Source organism: Anomaloglossus baeobatrachus, chromosome 1 (genome assembly GCF_048569485.1).
Source record: "Anomaloglossus baeobatrachus isolate aAnoBae1 chromosome 1, aAnoBae1.hap1, whole genome shotgun sequence".
Taxonomy (NCBI): Eukaryota; Metazoa; Chordata; class Amphibia; order Anura; family Aromobatidae; genus Anomaloglossus; species Anomaloglossus baeobatrachus.
Window position 1 is genome coordinate 581577588 of NC_134353.1, and position 25648 is coordinate 581603235.

Here is a 25648-nt window from a genome sequence, read left to right on the forward strand (position 1 = left end):
ATCATGGACATATTGTTCCATTTGTAGACAGCCACAAACCTGGCACTGATTGTCCACAATTTCACTGCAACCACAGATCTGCCGCAGATTTATCTCTGTGTGTGACAGGACCTTTACTCTGAAATTGTTTTGGGCTATACTGGCTTAAACTTTTCCACAGAAAAGGATACTTTTGTCATATATCTGCTTTATACAACTCTATGGTTATATACCCATCTCAGAACCATGTTCTCTGCCTTCATCCCCTTGCGGCTGGATCTCTGTGTGAAAGTCGATTTAGATGATAATTTACCTCACATCTTTTGAGACAATACTCTCAAGCCTTATAGGCTGGCTCAATTGGCGACACGCTGACTTGAGAATTCAGATGCTGAGGTGTGTTCACCACTTGCTCATATCAGATTGCATGTGTTTGCTACACTATGTCACTGAACTCTCCTACATTGCTGAATCTTACTATATTTTTGAGTCACTTAAAGTGAACCTGTCATCAGGATCAGGTATGTTAAACTAAAAGTGTGGCCATTGTAGTGGGTGCTTATAACCCCTACAAAAGAAACATCATCCGGAAATGTTAAAGTTGTTTTAATAAAAGTGTATTTTAATATTGTATTGTATTTTAGTGTTAGGGCACCCCCTAGTGGCCGGGTGGGACGGCTGTTGCCACCGGGGAGGAGGAGTCGGCTGAATGTCTAGGGAAGGTCTGTGTGTGTGGGAGAGAGTCGGATCCGGGACAGCAGTGTGTGACCATCGGTGGCAGTGTGTATGAGCGGAACATCAGGGGACGCCGGAGCAACGGACATTCAGACATTCAGCCGACTCCTCCTCCCCGGTGGCAACAGCCGTCCCACCCGGCCACTAGGGGGTGCCCTAACACTAGAATACAATACAATATTCAAATACACTTTTATTAAAACAACTTTAACATTTCCGGATGATGTTTCTTTTGTAGGGGTTATAAGCACCCACTACATGCCTCCCCTCTTAAAACCCGAGCCTCCCGGCACGGCTCTTCTCTAAAAGCACACATAAAAAAAAACCTTTGGACCAGTTCTCAACAACAAAGGCACCAGTTCAGCATAGGCGACGCAACAGCGCTCCCGGTCTTTTGGGAACGCCCAGAGGCTTCAGCAGCGCTCCCGGTCCTGCAATAGCGCCCGGAGGCTCAACAGCGCTCCCGGTCTTAGATGGCGCCCGGAGGCTCAACAGCGCTCCCGGTCTGAGATGGCGCCCGGAGGCTCAACAGCGCTCCCGGTCTTAGGTGGCGGGCAACAGGCCCGTAGAACTTTTAACAAAAACTTCTGCCGGTCCAAGAACAATACCGGTCTTTAAGCAAGGAATCTTAGAGCTCTATTCCGGAGGCCAGGACCGCTTCCACTCCTCCGCCTGTGCCTGTATGTAGGCGCCCAGGGACTGCCCTGGCTGGCGGCGTAGCCTCCGGAACGACACGGGGGCAAAAGGTGGCTCTGCTGACGCAGCTTCTTCCGCTCCCGGCGGTGGTGATGGCGTCGCTGCCCGGGGTGGTTGTGGTGCAGGTGGCGGCACATCTAGGACGATGACCGGTCTATTGGTCACGCTCTGGTTCACAGCTACTACCGGGGTAACCTTCTCCGGGTCAGATGATGCTTCCGGAGCAACTGCCACGGTGCGCTTGGAGTGAGAGGGCGCGGTCGGTACCGGCTTTGGGTGGCTCCGGCGCCGTTCCTGCTGTGCCTCCCACTCCAGCTCTTGCTGCCACTGGGCCGCTTCCCGGGCGGTCGGCATCCGGGTGACACCAACGGCGAACAGGCCGCGACTTCCCGCATCCGGGAGAAATTGGACCTTCTCGCCCGGGTACAAAGTATGGAGTCTCTTGGGCAGGCCCTCCACATCCAGGTGGACTCTATTGTAAAAATAGTCATCCCCCGTGTCGACCTCGCGGATGAACCCGTACCCCTCCTGCTGGTTAAATTTTACAACAAACAACAAAAACAATTGCATATCAATTCTTTTCCGCACGTCGCTGCGGGATTTCACTACATTGACTCCAATGTTAATCGTGAAATCCTGCAGGGAATAACGCAGGAAGCAAATTCTGTGCGGTTCACTGCGTTTTCCTGCGCTATTCCCTGCGGTATTTCGCGGTTTACCTCCGGTAATGTACATCGCCTGTCTGCGGTTTTTCAGGGAAGTGATGTCATTACAGGAAGAGGAAGCCGTGCAGAGAGTAAACACACACAGATCACTCACACAGACATCACAGACATAGAACACAGGACACAGACACACAGAAAGAAAACGGAAATATAGAAAACAAAGAACGTGGGCTCCGCTGCATATTTACCGTCCAGCCGAGGTAAGCACGCAGCGGCGGCCCGGTATTCTCAGGCTGGGGAGCGAGAGGGGCAGGGTTAATGTCCCCCGCCTCACTCCCCCTCCCGCAGCCGAGAATATCAGCCGCAGCTGCCCCGGGACTGTCGCATGCATTATGCGGCAGCACCGTCGTGTCCTCGGCTCTTCCTGCCGTCGTGTAGCAGTGGCAGCAGGGTAATACAAGGGGTTAATGGTGGGGGACCACCGCCATTAACTCCAGGCTTGATCATGGCAGCGTCTTATGAGACAGCTGACATGATCAACCCGTAAGTAAAGTGAATAAAACACAGACACCGAAAAATCCTTTATTTTAAATAAAACAAACAAGCCTCATTCACCATTTTATTAACCCCTCCCGCACCAAAGCTCCGGCGTAATCCACAGCTCCGACGTCCTGCGCTGCTTACATCCAGCCGCGACTGTCACAGACACAGCGCTGAATGAATGCAGCAGACAGCAGAGGTAATTACCGGTCATTTCCCACGGCCGGTAATGTGAACTCACTGCCGACCGTGGGAAATGTACCGATCTGTCCTCTATCTATCTATCTATCTATCTATCTATCTATCCCTCTGTCTGTCTATCTATCTATCCCTCTATCTATTCTTCTGTCTATCTATCTACTATCTCAGAATTAAATGACTTTTTTTTTCAATGTGCTTTATTGCATTGAATGCAATAAAGCACATCCCAACCCGCACGCGGCAAAACCGCGGCAATACCGCGAACAATACCGAGGTGAAACCGCAGCAAACCGCGGCAAACCGCATGCGGTTTTCGGGTGCGGTTTGCCGCGGTTTTTTACCGCGGGTGCGGTAATCTTTGAGAGCATGCGGAACTTTCTCAAGAAAATTCCATTTCCCAGTGCGCACATAGCCTTAAACCTTGTAGCAGCGCGATCCTAAAGCTGGTGTCACACACAGCGACAACGACATCGCTGCTACGTCACCATTTTCTGTGACGTTGCAGCGACGTCCCGTCGCTGTCGCTGTGTGTGACATCCAGCAACGACCTGGCCCCTGCTGTGAGGTCGCCGGTCGTTGCTGAATGTCCAGCTTCATTTTTTGGTCGTCACTCTCCCGCTGTGACACACACATCGCTGTGTGTGACAGCGAGAGAGCGACGAAATGAAGCGAGCAGGAGCCGGCACTGGCAGCTGCGGTAAGCTGTAACCTGCGTAAACATCGGGTAACCAAGGGAAGACCTTTCCCTGGTTACCCGATATTTACCTTCGTTACCAGCCTCCGCTCTTGCTGCCAGTGCCGGCTCCTGCTCTGTGCACATGTGGCTGCAGTACGCATCGGGTAATTAACCCGATGTATACTTTAGCAAGGAGAGCAAGGAGCCAGCGCTAAGCGCGGCTCCCTGCTCTTTGCACATGTAGCACAGCAACGTTATGATCGCTGCTGCGTCGCTGTGTTTGACAGCTAAGCAGCGATCATAACAGCGACTTACAAGGTCGCTGTTACGTCACCGAAAATGGTGACGTAACAGCGACGTCGTTGTCGCTGTCGCTTAGTGTGAACCCAGCTTAAGGCCCCTTTCACACATCATTTTTATGCGATCAGTCACAATCAGTTTTCTCGACGGATCGGTCACAGATTGTGGCTAAACTGATGCGACGGATCAGTTTTTCGACGGATCCGACTAGCTGGGGGCTAAATAATAAATTGGAGCATGCTCAGGTAAAACACGAAATCCGTCACTGGATTCCGTCACGACGGATCCTGCACCCATAGGCTTCTATTCTACCTAATGATGGACGGCGATCCGTCGCTGTTTTTTTTTACGTCCACAAAAAACGTTACTTTGGCCGTTGTCTCCATCCGATGGACAAACATTTTCGACGAAACCTGAAGCCATCCATCGCAATACGTCACTAATACAAGTTGATGAAAAAAACGGATCCAGCGGCATTAGTCGCCGGACCCGTTTTTTCAAAATTAGACAGATTATGACTGATGGCAAAAACTGATGTGTGAAAGGGGCCTAAGAGGCACTTGTGCACATTGACCTCTTGGCCAGCTTCAATAAAATGATACTGAGGTCGCCGCATGTGCAGATTGAGATTTTGGCCCCTTGACACCAGTGCTATTTTACTAAAGCCCACTGGGATGTCAGTATGCGCAAGTGCCACCCATGGTTAGGTTGGCGCTACTGCGAAGCTTTAAACAGTAAGCATATATGAACACCAGAGGCAGCTTAGGGGCCTTGTCAAAGCCGAAGACCCCATCCACAGTCCTACCCTGATGCATGAAGAGCTCATTGTACCAAAACTTCCTCTTCATCAGCACTCCTTTGGTCTAAAACGGCTCATGGATTCATTAATTGTTAGAGGCATGCAAAGATGTGAAAATCCCAGGTGGTTTCTGTATGGAGTACTGACAAAAATATTTGTTTGCTAATTTGCTTAATTTGTTTACTAATGAATTTGTTACTCCTCCCTGCTCTTTTTCCTCTCTCATCCCTTTACCTCCTCTGTTCTTATACATATACCGTATATTGCTTGGCAAGCTGTGTGATTATGGCTATAATTAAAAACTATTTAGTTTGAAACACATCATTCATGTGATTTTACATTTCACGTTTTTTGTCACCTTGCACCGTGTTTTTATTGGACTCTTGATAAATGTAATTTTTTAATTTACTTTTGTTCTAGGACTGCTGAATATTTCCTTTTTGTCCAATGCTTCAGTCGATTAATTACACTTCACCAACATCATCTATACATGTTCCACTACAAAAAGTAATTCTGACAGAAGGGTTTGAGAATCCACCTTACTAGGTGAGATAACACCTATGAACTGTATCTTACATAAAAAGGGAAAAAGCAGATCCGTCACCAGATTTCCCAATAAAAAGGGCAAACATTATGACACTGATTTCTTAGACCTGATAAGGATTGTACTTACCTGATAAGGCTTGTACTTATACTTAATAAATTGTGATTATGATTATTCCTTCTTTCGCTTAGACATAGAGGATGCCAACGGCATAGGTCTGATTGTAAAAAGATCATTAGAAAGGTCTCTGTACTGTCCCGTCATAGATTTGTACATTGTAATAAGACTACACCTAAGCCTTTGTTTTTCCAAACTGAATAACCCCAAGTTTAATAATCTACCTTGGTATTGGAGTCCATCCATTCCCTTAATATCCTTGGTTGCTCTTCTCTGCACCCGCTCTAGTTCAGCTACTGAATATAGTTAATAGCAGGATAGCAGAAATGTATTGGCGAATGGTAACTTGCTTGCAGAGGTGCAGTATTCACATAAATAGCATATGTACTGGCAAACTGGTAGCTTGCTTGCAGAAATGCAGTAACACATAAGTGAGAACATCAAGAACAGTTGAGAGAAGTTGGTAATCTGGAATCTTAAAGACAATCTAACAGCTTGCCTGAGTTCTTCAAACTGCCACAATGTATTTATTACTATGCTAATACCTTTCCTAACAATCTGTTAAAATACCGGGCTTCCTTGGGCATGTGCAGTGAACAGATGAAGTCAGGGTGCATGTACCTAGCTACAATGCATATTGTCAGGGAAGCAGAGGTTTGCAAAGAGTTGGTGGGGACATCACTTTTACAAATCATGATCATATGATATGTAGGATAGCTAGCCTGGGGATAACAACACCCCTGCCAGCACAGTTATAAGTTTTTTGCAATATGCAAATGTCAACTAGACAATAAAAATTAATAGGAAATGTATTAACATAGTAATAAGTACATAGTGGTGGTTTGGGGGACCTGGGAAAGCTGTCAGGTTCACTTTAATTGTGAATAGCAGAATTGTAGGTGTGGACAGCACCTATAGAAACTGGACAAAGCTTGGAAATATATGCTGAAAGTAGAACTGAAGTCAAAAATAGTAAAGGAGATAATTGGACAGGCTGGCTGGAGCTGAGCCAAGTAGAAAATGAAACAACTCCTGACAAACATGTGGTTGCTGAGAATTATACTTTGCCTAAAAAGGCCTATGATGATGACATCAATGGTACTTGCTGGGATACCACAGTAAACCGTTGCAGAAAAACACAAAGGATGCGAGCCATAGGCGAAGGAAGCAAGACCCAGCGCAGGAGCCAAGAAAGGTGAGTAACATGGCCACTTTCAAATGGCAGCATTTTGGTCAGTATCTTTAAGCCAAAACTTGGAAGTGGGTATAAAAAAAAAAAAAAAGAAATAACATGTCATGAAAAATTGAATATAACCTTCAGAAATCATTTGTTTCTATAAAGACATCAGTCATTATAATCATATCACTGACATGTAGATAACATAGAGCCCATCAGTATAGTCATAAAAAGTATTTCTCCTTGAGCCATCATGGCATTAAATAGCAAAAAAAAGTGTAATAACACAAAAGACACCTTCCAATGTATGCATAGGAAAGGACTTTGCTTTAATTTTTCACAATATTAATGGTCCCACAAGTTTCACAATCGTAAAAATGATTTAAAAACATCAAAACATAAAACTTGGTATTTTTTACATGACATGACATGTACATTAACCATGTTTGGTTTACATAATACAGTAAATTTAGAGATACACTGCCCTGGTGATCGTCCAGTCTGCCGGTCTGTTCCTCTATGGTAGACAGTCTTGACTTCTGAACCAAGAATGCGCAGCCTGGCATGTTAACTTGCGGAAAGTGAAGACCGGCTGTCACAGACTGAACACCTGAATAGGGCAATGCACAAGGAGTTGTCTATCTGTAAATTAAGTATATTGTATTTGTACTTATTATTGTCATTGAAAAACTACCACAAATAATACTGAATGAATGTAGCAATTCAAATATATACAGCTATAAGGATAATCTTGCTTGACAGTCTTACAAACACAGTGCAAACCATAGTACCTGAAAAAAATCTATACAACTATATACTGTATATGAAAAGTAAAAAAAGGTTTCATAAAAACACTGTAGCTTGTATCATTGAAAATGTTGGTTTTCCATTATCAGCAATTTAAAAACAAAAGCTCAATCTAAAGGCAAGTTATTCATATTCTTATATTTACAACCCTACTGTCTACCTTGCAGACATAAAAGGGATCAATTGTCCCGTCTCTGGCAGTCATGAGTTTTCTATTAATGAGATAACTTAGTGGTTTTTCTATAAATACAGGCAGCCTGTTTGCTGCTAAGAACTCAGTAATTCAAGCATTATAGTACTCCAAAGATACAGTACCTTAGCATACAGTTACCGCTCTGCATGTACCTATACTTGCATGTGCTATCACCTCTATAAATACTCGCAAGGCACAAGGACAAATTAAGGCAGTTATAGTGTACCTCCACTTATCTACTGAAGTTCAGATTTCTGAATTTTCAGAATATAAGGCTATGGTGAGTAAAGCTAGTAGGGTACTGAATCCCCTTGGTATCCAGAAAATGAGGGGGCCTCAGCTGCTCTATTCAGTCATGTTATCCTTAAACATAGTGTATACTATATGTCTATTCTTTGTAAAGAAAAAAAAATGAAATTGCAAGAGCTAAATATACAAATTACAACATACAACTTTCAACCCAATCATAATGAGGTTTAAATGTGCATGTTTTGGTCATCGTAAGGTGCGCAAGGTGTGAAATCTGTTTTAACATTGTTGTTTACCACTGGTAGGCTGGTTGTTCCTAAGTTTAGAGGTTATTCCCAACATTGACAATGATCACCCATCCAGTTTGGGTCCTCTTTGAAAATCCCTCCTGGAATGGAGTGCTGTACTCAGCCATCTCATATCTCAGCCATTCCCACAGTGAATAAATGGATTAGTGGAATGCATGTGAGGGCACTGGCCCTTTCCGATAGGGCATTTCAGAGCCCCATTTTGAGGAACAGTGGGGATTCCAGTGCCAAGACCTATATTAATCAGAAAAACTTTCAATACTGGGAATAACTCTTAAGCCCACTTTACACGTTGCAATTAGTTGTACAATCGCATTTGCGATGTGACACGCCCAGGTTGCATACGGGATCTATGAGATTTCACGTTGGTCGTTCATTTGCTGTCACACGAGCGTTAGTAGTCTATGTTAAATTGGTCAATTTTGTGTGCGATCCTTTAGATCATGTGTTCTGTGACGTATGCATTGAGCACCTTTTTTTTTTATTTATTGACTTGCCAAGCGTGTGTAATGTGTAGGGATGCGTTTTTACTATGTCATCTGCCATTCAGCTCTGCTACATGGCCGCTAACAGCAGACACAGACAGCCATGTAGCAGCGGTGAATGGCAGATGACAGCAGACACAGACAGAGCCGCACTGTCAGAATGAACTCGGGTGAACTTCACCCGACTTCATTGTCATGCTGCGGCTCTGTCTGTGTCGCGCCCTGATTAGCGGTCACCAGTGAAGACTCACCGGTGACCGCTAATCTCCTGAGTAACTGAAGTTAGCAGCCCTCTCTCATACTCACCAATCCCCGATCCCCGGCGCTGCACGGCTTTCTCACTGCTCCGGCGGCTTTTACTGTTTTGAAAAAGCCGGCCGCCCATTAAACAATTTCGTATTCCCTGCTTTCCCCGCCCACCAGCGCCTATGATTGGTTACAGTGAGACACGCCCCCACTCTGAGTGACAGGTGTCACACTGCACCCAATCACAGCAGCCGGTGGGCGTGTCTATACTGTGTAGTGAAATAAATAATTAAATAATTAAATAATTAAAAAAAACGGCGTGCGGTTCCCCCCATTTTTAAAACCAGCCAGATAAAGCCATACGGCTGAAGGCTGGTATTCTCAGGATGGGGAGCTCCACGTTATGGGGAGCCCCCCACCCTAACAATATCAGCCAACAGCCGCCCAGAATTGCCGCATACATTATATGCGACAGTTCTGGGACTGTACCCGGCTCTTCCCGATTTGCCCTGGTGCGTTGGCAAATCGGGGTAATAAGGAGTTATTGGCAGCCCATAGCTGCCAATAAGTCCTAGATTAATCATGTCAGGCGTCTATGAGACACCCTCCATGATTAATCTGTAAGTTACAGTAAATAAACACACACACCAGAAAAAATCCTTTATTAGAAATAAAAACACACACATATACCCTGGTTCACCACTTTAATCAGCCCCAAAAAGCCCTCCTTGTCCGGCGTAATCCAGGATGATCCAGCGTCGCTTCCACCGCAGCTGCATGGAGGTGACCGGAGCCGCAGCAGACACAGCCGCTCCGGTCACCTCCACACAGCAAATGAACACAGCCGCGCGATCAGCTGCTGTCACTGAGGTTACCCGCGGCCACCGCTGCATCCACCGGTGGCCGCGGGTAACCTCAGTGACAGCAGCTGATCGCGCGGCTGTGTTCATTTGCTGTGTGGAGGTGACCGGAGCGGCTGTGTCTGCTGTGGCTCCGGTCACCTCCGTGCAGCTGCGGTGGAAGCGACGCTGGATCATCCTGGATTACGCCGGACAAGGAGGGCTTTTTGGGGCTGATTAAAGTGGTGAACCAGGGTATATGTGTGTGTTTTTATTTCTAATAAAGGATTTTTTCTGGTGTGTGTGTTTATTTACTGTAACTTACAGATTAATCATGGAGGGTGTCTCATAGACGCCTGACATGATTAATCTAGGACTTATTGGCAGCTATGGGCTGCCAATAACTCCTTATTACCCCGATTTGCCAACGCACCAGGGCAAATCGGGAAGAGCCGGGTACAGTCCCAGAACTGTCGCATATAATGTATGCGGCAATTCTGGGCGGCTGTTGGCTGATATTGTTAGGGTGGGGGGCTCCCCATAACGTGGAGCTCCCCATCCTGAGAATACCAGCCTTCAGCCGTATGGCTTTATCTGGCTGGTTTTAAAAATGGGGGGAACCGCACGCCGTTTTTTTTAATTATTTAATTATTTATTTCACTACACAGTATAGACACGCCCACCGGCTGCTGTGATTGGGTGCAGTGTGACACCTGTCACTCAGAGTGGGGGCATGTCTCACTGTAACCAATCATAGGCGCTGGTGGGCGGGGAAAGCAGGTAATACGAAATTGTTTAATGGGCGGCCGGCTTTTTCAAAACAGTAAAAGCCGCCGGAGCAGTGTGAATGCCGTGCAGCGCCGGGGATCGGGGATTGGTGAGTATATGAGAGAGGGGGATAGACTGACATGGACAGAGAGTGAGGGACAGAGATAGTGACGGACTGACAGAGATTAGTGCATGACAGACATTGTGAGGCGCTTCAGAACGCAGCTTTTCAGCTGCGCTCTGAAGCAGACCTTTTTTAAGCTGCGGTGCAGAGCGCACACCTGCGCACATAGCATCAGACAACAAAATCGTATGAGGGATGTCACACGTTACAATTGACTAGGTTCGTGCAACAAAACGCTCAATTCTAGAGAATGATACGATGTGTTTGCGATCAACGGTTTTGCGTTCAATCCTGATCGCATGTAGCTGTCACACGCAGATACCTCACAAACGATGCCGGATGTGCGTCACTTACAACTTGACCCCAACGACGGATTGTGAGATATATTGAAGCGTGTGTAGCGGGCTTTAGACGTTAAGGCTTACCAGATGACCCACATTTATGTTCTTATGAATTTCAATTGTCTTGCAATTTGGCCTTAATGAGATCAAAATAATTCAGTCTGCATAAAAAAATGTCAATGTGAAAGCCACCTATCCGCTATAATCTCTTCTGCTGTATCAGTAGATAAGACATGCTGATTAGATCTGTTTATTTCGATGGTTTCTCTGATCACCGTCTCCTCTCCCTACATTGAGCAATCAGCTGCTCTGCGAGACCTGCGAGTCATATTTTCTGAAGCTGGATCTATGAAGGATTCCCCTGGAAGAGAAAAAGATATGTCTTATGCAATATGTATTACACCGTAATTAGTTCATCAATATTAATGCAGAAAACTATCTCTAAGGTAGTGCCTCTTATGGACAGTCATTTATCTGATATAGGTGGCACTAGAATTTTTTTTTCTTCTGGAGAACTATTTTGCATACTTTTCCCCATACCTTTGCCTTATAGAGTTGTCTACACTTTATTTATTTCTTTAAAACACACAGAGCAGGGTCAGTCTCCGTACATTCCGTACTGAACTCACTGCAAAGGTGGTGCATTGATCACCGCTGTGGCCGGTGTTTGGCTGCAGTGGTAACATGCCCATAATAGCTCAAGGAAGGCGAGACCAGCGGGGGAGTCCAACACGATCAGAGAAAGAGACAGATTAAAAAATGCAGCATATTGTTTTAGGGTAGAAGTGTGTGCTTTTTATTTAAATAAAATTAGAAGGGGAAAGCCAAGACTCCTTGCCAGCCGCCTCTCTCCAATAGCATTACCTTCAGAGAGTCAGTTGCCATATTTAATAATTGATCTATAATTATCAGTTCTGCATCCTCAGTGGGTCCAGCCTTTTTATGTCATTGTGACTATTTGTACCATTCATCGGTGTAGAAGGTTCTAAGCAGAGTTGGGTTTTCAGTTAATTAGTTACTTCATGCCAGGAACAAAACCCAGCGCAAGCTCCCTTGCAATTCCCTGCATGCCTGGAATACTTTCACCTAGCTCCAACCATCTGTGAAGTGAAGGAAGGGTCCAGCCCACAACGCTGAGAATCCACAGTCTGTTTACAATCCATAGAAATAATGGCTCCATTGTCACCAAACCATTTGTTCGTCACAAACAAATTCAAAGCATCAACAAGTTTCCCACTGAACAAACAGACTGTGTCACGCTGGCAATGACATTGAGAATGGACGGAAGGAGCAAGTGTTACAGGACACACAGAGAATCAGCAGAAATACTTCTTTGACATTTGCTGGTGATTTATACAGGCTTTTTTTTTTTATCAAGGATAAAGAAAAAAACATGGCAAGAGCAAAATATTTCAAGTATTTGTAGTGGGGAGATAAGAATGTGAGACATTTTATACAATCCAGGTGCCAGGCACATACTTCTGACCATACATGAGATGTTCACCTCCACCAGGAATTTGGAAAGCTACACCTGAAATTGAGCTAACAAATAAATAATTCACTGCTATCGTCAGTCACCTTAACCCTTCACAGGACAGATGGTTGCCTAATAGAAAATCTACATATTTACATATAAAACACTGATACATATGAATTAACTGAATTATCATACTGGAATAACCCCTTAGAATGCCATATAATATTTATAGCATCCAAATACTACCATATAATGCCCAAATAAAACTGCCATGGTGTGCCCAATTGATGCCTATAATGTCTGTGAATGGATTCATAGTGAAGTCCCTGGTGGTCTGGCACAGTGATGGGTTACCTACTTTACTAGTGCCAAAGCAGTTAAAGTAATGATTATTAGTTGTCCGAAAGGACCACTATGCGGTATAAATACAGCAGCGTTTTGAAACTGACCAATGTAGCTCAGCACAGTGCTTGACTATCTCCAATATAGTCGCTTAGGCTTTGAAGGCAGATGCATGCATTATTCTATTAAAATGGAAGACATTCTACCCTGTTCTTGTGATCAGCATGAACCACCAGCATCCTATCAACTGTCCTGGCAAATGTAGCTTTTACAAAAATCTAAGAGTAGATTGGAAGCCAAAAAATAACCTTACTGGGTATTAACCTTTTCCTATCCGGAGTCCCCCCAGGGGGGACATTCAAAATAATCCGTTAACACTAGAAGTCCCAGGAATTTCGAGCTCAATAGGGTTTCAATGGTAGAAATGTTAAATGACCCCTCTCTTGGACGTCTAGTGTTAAGCTCCTTTGTCCCCTGGCAGGGGACATCAATATTTCATACGCGTTTTACTGTCATCTTCTGCCAATGGGTTTGAGCAGATTCCATTTTAACTACCGAACGCTGGAATAAATATAACTGATGACGACCTGTCATAGGTTTTCAATGGGCGAAACAAGAAATTGTATTGGATAGGAAAAGGTTAACTTATCATCCAAAGAATAGTGATAGGAAATTTGGATCATTAACACCAATGGAGACAGTGATGATCACATCTGTAAAGCGCTGTATAAGTGAATAAAGTAAATAAATAAATCTATGAGAAACCTGCACACCTTTATTTGGATTAACGCCAATAATTCTAGGCTATAGAAATGGAATTGGATAGGTCTTTATGTTCTCTAATGTAATAAAATCTCTGTATTGATATGCAGCTATTTAATGGATTTGCCAATTGAGTAAGCTCCATTATTTCTAGAGTATTCAGTAAGTGCGGGAGAAATGGGTATGTAGTAAAACGCAATACGGCTGCAACCGGACACCATGGTACTGTATATGCTGCATGTACAGTAAGATCGGCTCCTCCATAACATTCACCTTGAATTACTTGGAAGCTTCACTACCGATTTGTACAGGTCAGGAATCTTGCGCTCGATCATGGGTCGGAGATTCTCCTTCAGCCTATTGTAATTCTTCTTCAACTCTTGCTGATATTCCTTCTGTTCAGAAGTTATCAGTCTTTTGTTTTTCTCTACTGCCTCTCCACATCTGCAAAAGGACACATGGTAGTTGCAACTGTTATTTAGATGGTAATATCATTAATATTTGCCAAAAAAGTAAACCTTTTCAGGAATGGTCACAAAAATGTCAAATACAAGTCCTAATAATCATACCTTCAAGTCAATTTACACAGTTTAAATTAAGGAGAGTAAGAAGTTCTACATTTTAATAAAATATGATATAAGCGATGCACTTCAAAACATCCAAATGTAATGCAGAAAAATAATCAGAAAGAATACAATTCACACTGTATAAGATACTACTATTACAAAGAATATAACAAATTTGTTGCTATTGTATTCTGGGACAGGATACTATCTTTAATAATAAGTTATATAATCAATATGAGCTTAAAGTACAGACTCTCAGCTTTAATTTGAGGGTACATCTTAATTGGAGTAAGGGCTTAGGAATTACAGCTCTTTAAAAAAATAGTTCCCGCTTTTTCAAGGGACCAAAAGTAATTGGACAATTATCTCAAAAGCTCTTTAATGGGCTGCATGGACTATTCCCTCATCAATTAAGTAAAAGGTCTGGAGCTGATTCTATGAGTAGCATTTGCATTTGGAAGCTGTTGCTGTGAACCCACAATGTGTGGTCAATGGGACTCTCAACAGAAAAGAAACAGACCATTATTAGGCCGTAAAAGAAATTAAATCCATCAGAAAGCAAAAATATTAGGAGTGGCCAAATCAAAAGTTTTGTACATTCTGCAAAGAAAAAGCGCACACTGGTGAGCTTGGGAACTCAAAAAGGCCTGGACATCCATGTAAGACAATAGTGGTTTACGATTGCAGAATCCTTTCCATGATGGAGAAAAAAATCTTTACAATATTCACCCAAATGATGAACACTCTCCAGGAAGAAGGTGTTTCAGTATCTACCGTATATTTCGGACTATAAGAGACACCTAGGTTTTAGAGGAGGAAAAGAGGGGAAAAAAATTGAAACAAAAAATGTGGTCATGACACACTGTAATAAGGGTAATGTCCCTCAATACAGTACTAATGCCCCCCATCCTGGGCCCATTCCTGGTATATATATTCATCATCCTTGTACATACACAATGTGCAGAATTATTAGGCAAGTTGTATTTTAGAGGATTTTTTTATTATTGATCAACAACTACATTCGCAATCAACCCAAAAGGCTCATAAATGTCAAAGCTTAATATTTTTGAAAGTTGGAGTGGTTTTTTTTTTATTTGGCTATCTTAGGGGGATATCTGTTTGTGCAGGTAACTATTACTGTGCAGAATTATTAGGCAACTTAATAAAAACCAAATATATTCCCATCTCACTTGTTTATTTTCATCAGGTAAACCAATATAACTGAACAAAATTTAAAACATTTCTGACATGCAAAAACAAAACCCCAAAAAATTAGTGACCAATATAGCCACCTTTCTTTATGATGACACTCAACAGCCTACCATCCATAGATTCTGTCAGTTGCTTGATCTGTTTACGATCAGCATTGTGTGCAGCAGCCACCACAGCCTCCCAGACACTGTTCCCAGAGATGTACTGTTTTCCCTCCCTGTAGATCTCACATTTTATGAGGGACCAGAGGTTCTGTATGGGGTGCAGATCAGGTGAACAAGGGGGCCATGTAATTATTTTTTCATATTTTAGACCTTTACTGGCCAGCCATGCTGTGGAGTAGTTGGATGCATGTGAAGGAGCATTGTCCTGCATGAAAATCCTGTTTTTCTTGAACGATACCGACTTCGGCCCTGTGCGCACTAGAAAAAGGATTTTTCTTAAGAAATTTCTTGAGTGAAGGATTAGCGCACCTGCATTAAAAAAACGCACCAATAACGCACCGAATAAGGCTAGGTTCACATTTCCGTTAAAATGTATCAGTCACAATCCGCGGCTATGGTAAACAACGCAATCTGTTTAGTGGATTCCGTTGTGTCCCATAGACTTGTATTAGTGGCGGATTGCGACTGATTATCTTGCATTGCATCCTTGCATCTGCTGCGTCGCGGTCAGTCATTTTTGGACTGACTGCCGGGCGGGAGCAACGCAGGATGTAATGTTTTTCGGGCCGTCAAAATTAACGCACCGCGCAGGAATCCGTCAAGCTTGTAATGTATGTCTATGGTGCTGGCTTCCGTCATGCTCTACTGAGCATACCCAGCATGTTTGGCACACCCACTGGGCTGTCCCAAACACAAACGGATCATGACTGATCTGTCAAAAAACAGACGCGCAGCGGATATAACGGATGCGACGGATCAGTTTTTTTCACAGGATTCCTTTGAAAGGAATCCTGCGGAAAACACATCCGTTGCGTCAGTTGACATCTAACAAACGACTGATCCGTTGCTGATGGACCTGACTGATTTAAAACAACGTAAATGTGAACCTAACCTTACGCATGCGTTTTTACCGCGTTTTGGTGCTTTTTTTGCAGGTTGGTCCCTGTGTTTTTTAATGCTTTAACAGCAATAAATAATATAGATAATAGATTGATAATTGATAGACAGATAGATAGAAAGATGGATAGATGAATAGATAGAGGAATAGATAAATAGATGGATAGATAATCAATAGATAGAGGACAGATCAATCAATGTTCACATTACCGACCGTGAGAAATGACCTGTAATTACCCCTGCAGTCTCGTTACGAGGCTGCATTAAGTACTGTGTGTCAGACGCGGCTGCAGCAGTCTGCAAGTGTCGTGGGACCTGTGTGGATCTATGTGTTTGGGGGGGTTAATAAAGTGGTGAAAGAGGAGGCTTTTTTGTTATTTTATTTAAAATAAAGGATTTTTCGGTGTGTGTTTATTCACTTTACTTACGGGTTAATCATGTAAGCTGTCTCATAGACGCTGCCATGATTAAGCTAGGACTTAGTGGCAGCGATGCGCTGCCATTAACTCGTTATTACCTTGATGGCCACCGCATAACGGCAATCGAGAAGAGCCGGTAACACACCGGGACTGTTGCATAATAGATGAGACATTCCTGGGCCAGCTGAGGGCTGATATTCTCGGCTGCGGGAGGGGCATTAACCCTGGCCCTCGCCCTCCCCAGGGCGAGAATACTGGGCCGCCGCTGTGTGTTTACCTTGGCTAAACTGTAAAAATACGGCAGAGCCCACGGTTTTTTTCCGTTTTTTATTTTTCATATGTACGTTTGATTTCTTTGTGTATTCTATATGTATGTGTATGTGTGTGAGTGTGAGTGTGATATGTGTGTGTTTACTCTATGCTCAGCTTCCTGTTCCTGTCATAATGACATCCCTTCCCTGCAAAACGCAGGGCAGTGATGAACATTATGTCCCAAAAAACGTGAAATAACGCAGGAATAACGCAGGAAAACGCAAATGAAACACACATAATTTGCTACCTGCGTTATTCCCTGCGCTATTTCAAGATTACATTACAGTCAATGGAGTGAATAACGCAGTTAGCTGCAAAAAAGAAGTGACATGCACATTCTTTTTCTCAAGAAAATCTACTGAAAGAATTCTCTTGAGAAAAAAACGCAGTGTGCACACAGCTATTTTTTTTTCCAAAGGTTTTACCGGGGAATGTCTGCAGAAAGGTTTCAACCATTTTCTCAAGACATTTCTGCACAAAAACGAGGGTAAAAACGGAGTGTGCACAGGGCCTTCTTCCTATTCCACTGCTTGAAGAAGTTGTCTTCCAGAAACCGGCAGTAGGTCTGGAAGTTGAGCTTCACTCCATCTTCAACCCGAAAAGGTCCCACAAGTTCATTTTTGATGATACCTGCCCATACCAGTACCCCACCTCCACCTTGCTGGCATCTGAGTCGGAGTGAAGCTCTCTGCCCTTTACTGATCCAGCCTCTGGCCAATCCATCTGCCCCATCAAGAGTCACTCTCATTTCATCAGTCCATAAAACCTTTGAAAAATCATTCTTAAGATATTTCTTGGCCCAGTCTTGACGTTTTATCTTATGTTTCTTGTTCAAAGGTGGTTGTTTTTCAGCCTTCCTTACCTTGGCCATTTCCCCGAGTATGGCACATCTTGTGCTTTTTGATACTCCAGTAACGTTGCAGCTCTGACACACACTCTGATGTCAGCTGCTGTCTTTTCCAAAACGAATATTCACTGCTCCCAAGGCTCAAAATCATCATGGCGCCGGAGTCAGTGATAGTAAATGACTACAGATTTTTACTATCACTGAACTTGGTATCGAGAGGTGGGTGGAATTTTGGCAGTCGGGAGCAGTGAATATTCATTGCCTATAATGGCAGGCACACGTAATCAGCCCACTCCTGCAGCCGTCGGCTTTCTGCAGCGGAAATCCTGCTCTTGCCTACAGTGACTCAGCTCCACTGCCGCCTTCCCCCACAGCGAAGCCAGGTACATTTCGGACTATAAGACGCACACCCACTTTCCTCTCAAATTTGGGGAAAAAAAGTGTCTTATAGTCCGAAAAATATTTTAAGTCTACTATAAAGAGAAGACTTAATGACTGCAAATACAGAGGGTTCACTACGTTCACTAAATCTAAAGTAGCTAGCCCTGTTCTGGAAAAGCATTCTTTGGCCAGATGAAATTAAGATTAACCTGTACCAGATTGAACGGAAGAAGAAAGTATGGAGAAGGTTTGGAACTGCTCATGATCCAAAGAGCACCACATCCTCTGTAAAACATGGTGGAGGCAGTTTGACGGCATGGGCATGCATGGCTTCTAATTGCACTGGGTCACTAGTGTTTATGGATGATATGACTGAAGACAGAAGCAGGTGGATGAATTCTGAAGTGTACAGGGCTATACCTTCTGCTCAGATTCAACCAAATGCAGCAAGATTCATTAGACGGCTCTTCACAGTATAGAAGGACAATGACGCAAAATATACTGTGAAAGCAATCCAGGAGATTTTTGGGTCAGGACTTGCTATCTATTCCCACACTTGTATGCCTGCCTGGCCTTCCTCCCCCTATTGCTGACATAGACGTTAATTAAGGCACATGCTGACAGACCGGGGCAGGTATAGATAACAAGACAAGACCCACATATTCTCTTCCTGTTGCACCTGTCAATCAAATAGCAGTGCATTGATGGAACTTTACTTGCACATATTTTTTAAATAAAACATCCAATCTCTGTACAAAATGTATGCTTACATTCAGCATCCTAGTGCCAATACAGCATTGGCTTTATATATGAAAAGCTTGCTGGTTTCCTTTAAACTGTATACAGCCATTCTGGCATGGATTTTCAAATCAAGTACACTAGCCTCATCGATTCGAAGAGATCTTATTAATATGAGCATATGCTGTTTCTATTGTGAAATCTGGTGATGGATCCATTTCAAAAACCTCTAAAACAGTTTTTCAGGAGAAATGTTAGCTATTAAATTGGACAATTGGATATAGCAGTAGGGTACGAGCTCTGCAAGTCAGAAGGATGACTGAAATGTTTTCTCCATATTGATTATGGGGTAATCAAAGTATTTATTATATAAAAAACAAAAGTCTGTCTATAGGGTGAAGTTCTCACTTCACGAATATGAACTTTTTGTGAAGGTAGACGGGATTTTTGGCTACTGGCTAACATACCTACCCATTTATGTTCTGTCTCAAGGGTACTTCACACACAGCGAGATCGCTAGCGAGATCGCTGCTGAGTCTCGTTTTTTGTGACGCACCAGAGACCTCATTAGTGATCTCGCTGTGTGTGACACTGAGCACCGATCTGGCCCCTGCTGTGAAATCGCTGCTCGTTACACACAGTGCTGGTTCATTTTTTGGACGTTGCTCTCCCGCTGTGAAGACACATCGCTGTGTTTGACAGCGAGAGAGCAATGATCTGAATGTGCAGGAGCAGGGAGCCGGCGTCTGGCAGCCTGCGGTAAGCTGTAACCAAAGTAAATATCGGGTAACCAAGCGAAGCCCTTTGCTTGGTTACCCGTTATTTACCTTGGTTACTAGTGTCTGCTGCTCTCAGGCTGCCAGTGCCGGCTCCCTGCACACGTAGCCGGAGTACACATCGGGTAAATAAGCACAGCGGTTTGCTTATTAACCCGATGTGTACTATAGCTAGGAGTGCAGGGAGCCAGCGCTAAGCGGTGTGCGCTGGTAACAAAGGTAAATATAGGGTAACCAAGCGCTTGGTTACCCGATATTTACTTTAGTTACCAAGCGCAGCATCACTTCCACACGTCGCTGCTGGCTGGGGGCTGGTCACTGGTCGCTGGTGAGATCTGCCTGATTGACAGCTCACCAGCGACCATGTAGTGACACACCAGCGATCCTGACCAGGTCAGATCGCTGGTGGGATTGCTGGAGCGTCGCTAAAATGTGACGGTACCCTCATAGCACAAGCTCCTCAGTAGCACAAACTCCTAATCAGAGCCAATCATGTTAGCAGAATGTGCAAGGTTTAGATTTTGTTGACTCTGAACCCGCCATCCTATCAAGTTAGGTGAGTTAGACAACATGTCACATTTTTTCAACTAGAAAAAAAAACTTGGGGTAGTACATGTCCACCAATTCTCTAGAAAGTCCTGAAACTATATTTGCTTGGCTTCTAAAGAAATATAATGAAAACAATAAACCGATAAAAGAGAGTAAGCTCACTTCCTATCCATCACGAGCCTCAATAAAGTACGGCATGTATAAATAACAGGCAAAATAACACAGGAAACCGCCTAGAGCTGAGATACGAGACACATACCGCATAATGAATTCCTTGAAGCACAGTCTCAGCTTGTTGTGATGTCGATATAGTTTAGGGTCAGCAGGGATCTCGGCCAGAAAAACTTGAGCTACCTCTAGTGGTCCCTGTTAAACACACATGACAATAAAGAAATGTTAGCATAAAATATTAAGAAATATTTTCGCCACAACTTGTAACTGTGTTTGTAAAGTGTTGCATCACTTATATACGAGTACAGTATATATCCTTTGAAGGGGTTGTCTGGTCACATCATGCTGATTAACTATCTTATGGATCAATATCAGACACTCAGAACCCAAACCAATCAGTTACAAGTATCAGGTATTGCAGCTCCTATTCTTTTGTTAATAGCTGAGCAGTAGGGATGACAGATGTCAAAAACACACAGATTTCATATTGATGACGTAGGTTATACGTATATGATATACGTAGGTTGTGAGCAGACAACCCCTTTAAAAAATGATTAAAAAAATATTTATCAATATATGTTTTAATTATTTTTTGATTGGAGAACTTTTGTTTTATTTTCTGTATATGTTGATGATAGAGTGAGCTTTCCTACGCTTACCATTCAGATATATAATTTACAGAAACACACTGACCATAGGAAGTGATAGTCTGAAGATGTTCATCAATTTCTATAGAAAAGTGTTCTAAGCCTACTTTGGGACCTGTGCAGAGGCCACTATTAGAGCGGGTTGGTGAGCTGTGATTATCACCCTTTCTGAATCGGACGATCCTAGTTGTACACTAGAACACTATATAGAGGTTACTTATCACTGTATTTCTATCTGTGATTAGATGACTACTGAAAATGATCTGTGCAGAACTATGAGGCTCAGAGGCAAGAGTGAAAAATGCAACAATTTAACATTTTACACAGGAAAGCCTGTAAACAGTTTGCTGAAGACAAGCAAACAAAGCATATGGATTACTGGAACCAGGTCCTGTAGTCTGATGAGACAAAGATAAAAGTGGTGGAAACCATGTGAGGATAACAAAGAAAAGTGTGCCATGCCTATAGTCAAGCATGGTGGTGGGAGTGTCATTTTTGGCACTGGATGAGTGCTGCCGGCTGTGGGGAGCTACATTTCACTGAGGGAGCCATGAATGCCAATATGTACAGTGACGTACTGAAGCAGAGTATGGTGCCCTCCCTTCAAAAACTGAGCAGCAGGTCAGAATTCTAACATAATAATGACCCCAAACGCACCTCCATGGTGAGGACTGCCTTGCTAAAGAAAGAGAAGGTAAAGGTGCTGGACTAGCCAAGCATGACTCCAGACTTAAACCCTACACTTATGTCACTGCAATGGTCTGTTTTCCCTTATAAATGAGGTTTCTATAAATTCCCCACTTGCAGTGCAAAAAAAAGAGAATTTTGTTTACTTACCGTAAATTCTTTTTCTTGTAGTTCCGACATGGGAGACCCAGACCATGGGTGTATAGCTTCCGCCTCCGGAGGACACACAAAGTACTACACTCAAACGTGTAGCTCCTCCCTCCGGGCTATATACACTCCCTGGATGACAATCTACCCAGTTCAGTGCAAAAGCTGAAGGAGGACATCCACCCATAAGTAGAGATAGAGTAAAACTCGGCAAGACCAGAACTCTGTCTACTAACAACAGCCGGTGAAACACACGGAACAAAAAACTGCCAACAGGCAACAGGGAGGGTGCTGGGTCTCCCATGTCGGAACTACAAGAAAAAGAATTTACGGTAAGTAAACAAAATTCTCTTTTTCTTTATCGTTCCTTCCATGGGAGACCCAGACCATGGGACGTTCCAAAGCAGTCCATGGGTGGGAAATAAACCAAACTGAGAAGTAGGCAAAACCTAACTTCACAAATGGGCGACAGCCGCCTGAAGGATGCGTCTGCCCAAGCTCGCATCTGCCGAAGCATGAGCATGCACTTGGTAGTGCTTCGAAAAAGTGTGCAGACTGGACCAAGTGGCAGCCTGACAAACCTGCTGAGCCGTAGCCTGGTGCCTGAAAGCCCAGGAGGCACCGACAGCTCTGGTCGAGTGCGCCTTAATCCCCGGCGGGGGAGGCACCTGAGAACACTGGTAGGCATCGGCGATAGCCGACCTAATCCAACGAGCTAGGGTCGGTTTAGAAGCAGAGAGACCCTTGCGCTGACCCGTGGTTAGCACAAAACGTGAGGTGCACCGCCGAAAAACGGCGGTGCGTGACACATAGATTCGGAGCGCCCGCACCAAATCCAAGGTGTGCAACGCCTTCTCAAAGCGATGCACAGGGGCCGGACAAAGAGAGGGCAATGAAATGTCCTGGTTAAGGTGGAAAGAAGACACCACCTTAGGGAGAAAGTCCGGAGTCGGACGAAGAACCACCTTGTCTTGGTGAAACACCAAAAAGGGGGATTCCGAAGAGAGCACAGCCAAATCAGAAACTCTCCTGAGAGAAGTTATGGCTACTAGAAAAACAACTTTCTGTGAAAGTCTAGACAAAGGAACCTCCCTGAGAGGCTCAAAAGGGGGTTTCTGTAAGGCCGTGAGGACCAGATTAAGGTCCCAGGGATCCAAGGGCCGCCGGTAAGGAGGAATGATGTGAGATGCGCCCTGCATGAAGGTGCGCACCTGAGCCAGTCGGGCGATACGCCGCTGGAACAATACCGACAAAGCCGACACCTGTCCCTTGAGGGAATTGAGGGACAGACCTAGCTGTAGACCGGACTGTAGAAAAGACAGGATGGTCGGCAAGGAGAACGGCCAAGGAGCATGGTCGGAAGAGCGACACCAGGACAGGAAAATCCTCCAAGTCCTGTGGTAAATCTTGGCCGAGGAAGACTTCCGAGCCTGAGTCATGGTGGAGATGACCTCAGAGGGAATGCCTGAAGCCGTCAGGATCCATGACTCAAGAGCCACGCCGTCAATCTGAGAGCCGCAGAATTCTGGCGGAAGAACGGACCTTGAGAGAGAAGGTCTGGGCGGTCCGGGAGATGCCACGGCACCTCTACGGACAGACGGAGCAGGTCTGGGTACCAAGCTCGCCTGGGCCAGTCCGGAGCAATGAGTATGACTCGACGGCCCTCCGTTCTGATCTTGCGCAGAACCCTGGGCAAGAGCGCTAGAGGGGGAAACACATAGGCCAGACGGAACTGAGACCAATCTTGAACCAGTGCGTCTGCTGCGAAGGCTTGAGGATCGTGGGAGCGAGCCACGTAAACCGGAACCTTGTTGTTGTGCCGGGATGCCATTAGATCCACTTCCGGAGTGCCCCACTTGCGGCAGATCGATCTGAACACTGACGGATGCAGGGCCCACTCGCCGCTGTCCACGGTTTGACGGCTGAGATAATCGGCCTCCCAGTTTTCCACGCCTGGGATGTGGACTGCAGATATGGTGGACTTGGAGTCCTCCGTCCACTGGAGGATTCGTTGAACCTCCAACATCGCCAGACGGCTGTGAGTCCCGCCCTGGTGATTGATGTAGGCAACCGCTGTCGCGTTGTCCGACTGAACCCGAATGTGCTTGCCCGCCAACAGGTGGTGAAAGTCTAGGAGAGCTAGAAACACAGCTCTGATCTCCAGCACATTGATCGAGAGGGCTGATTCGGACGGAGTCCAAGTGCCCTGTGCTCGGTGATGGAGAAATACTGCTCCCCAACCGGAGAGGCTGGCATCCGTGGTGAGGATCACCCAGGACGGAGTCAGGAAGGAGCGTCCCTGTGACAGAGAGAGGGGCCGAAGCCACCACTGAAGGGAGCTCCTGGCCTGTGATGACAGAGCCACCAGCCTGTCCAAGGAAGAGATCCGCTTGTCCCAACAGCGGAGAATGTCCAGCTGCAAGGGACGCAGATGGAACTGGGCAAAGGGAACCGCTTCCATTGACGCCACCATCTGACCCAGCACCTGCATGAGGTATCTGATGGAATGACGGCGGTGCCTCAGCAGAGAGCGCACCGCCAGACGAAGGGACTGCTGTTTGACTAAGGGCAACTTGACAAGTGCCGGCAGAGTTTCGAATTGCATCCCTAGGTACATAAGTACCTGGGTCGGGGTCAGAGTGGACTTGGGCAGGTTGACAAGCCACCCGAACTGAACTAGCGTGGCGACAGTGAGAGAGACACTCCGCTGGCAGTCTACACTGGATGAGGCCTTGACTAGAAGGTCGTCCAGGTAAGGAATCACTGCCAACCCCTGGAGGTGCAGGACCGCAACCACTGCTGCCATGACCTTGGTGAACACTCGAGGGGCCGTGGCTAAGCCAAAGGGAAGAGCCACGAATTGGAAATGTTCCTCTCCGATTGCAAAGCGTAGCCAACGCTGGTGTGAGACCGCAATAGGCACATGCAGATAGGCATCTCTGATGTCGATGGATGCCAGAAAATCTCCTTGGGTCATTGAGGCAATGACCGATCTCAGAGATTCCATGCGAAAGTGCCGCACCTGAACATGCTTGTTGAGAAGCTTGAGATCCAGGATGGGCCGGAAGGAACCGTCCTTCTTGGGGACTAGAAAGAGGTTTGAGTAGAAACCACTGAACCGTTCCCGGGCGGGAACCGGAACAATTACCCCGTTGGCCTGCAGGGATGCCACGGCCTGAGAGAAGGCGGCGGCTTTGGAGCAGGGGGGTGTGGACAGAAAAAATCTGTTTGGCGGGCTGGAAGAAAATTCTATCCTGTAGCCGTGGGAGATGATATCCCGCACCCACTGATCGGCGACGTGTTGGAACCACACGTCTCCAAAGTGGAAGAGCCTGCCACCGACCAAGGACGTTGCTGGCGCAGCCAGATAGTCAAGAGGAGGCTGCCTTAGTGGCGGCGGCTCCTCCGGTCTTTTGAGGACGCGGCTTTGCGCGCCAGTTTGATTTACGATCCTTGGTTGCGGTAGTGGACGCGGTCGAGGGCTTAGAGGATGACCAGTTAGAGGAACGAAAGGAACGAAACCTCGATTGGATCCTGCCCTGGACAGGTTTCCTGGCTTTAGTTTGAGGCAAGGAAGTACTCTTCCCGCCAGTAGCTTCCTTAATTATGTCATCCAGCTGTTCCCCAAACAGCCGGGACCCAGCAAAAGGGAGACTCGCAAGGTACTTCTTAGAGGAAGCGTCTGCTTTCCACTCTCGAAGCCACAAGATCCTGCGGATCGCGAGGGAGTTAGCGGAGGCCACCGCCGTGCGGTGAGAAGCCTCC

General features: G+C 45.2%; 1 protein-coding gene across 3 annotated transcripts in view; it reads right to left on the reverse strand.

Annotated features, from left to right (window-relative positions):
- Positions 1 to 10659: 10659 nt before the first annotated feature.
- Positions 10660 to 25648, reverse strand: part of DOCK8 (dedicator of cytokinesis 8) — a 360169-nt gene continuing 345180 nt past the window's right edge. For all 3 annotated transcript variants that reach the window (XM_075317756.1, XM_075317746.1, XM_075317764.1), the window contains 3 exons: positions 20491 to 20597; positions 13644 to 13814; positions 10660 to 11150 (listed from right to left, as the gene is read on the reverse strand). In XM_075317756.1, the coding sequence (XP_075173871.1) occupies positions 11090 to 11150; positions 13644 to 13814; positions 20491 to 20597 (339 nt within the window). In that variant the 3' untranslated portion in view covers positions 10660 to 11089. The remainder of the gene's footprint in view (positions 11151 to 13643; positions 13815 to 20490; positions 20598 to 25648) is intronic.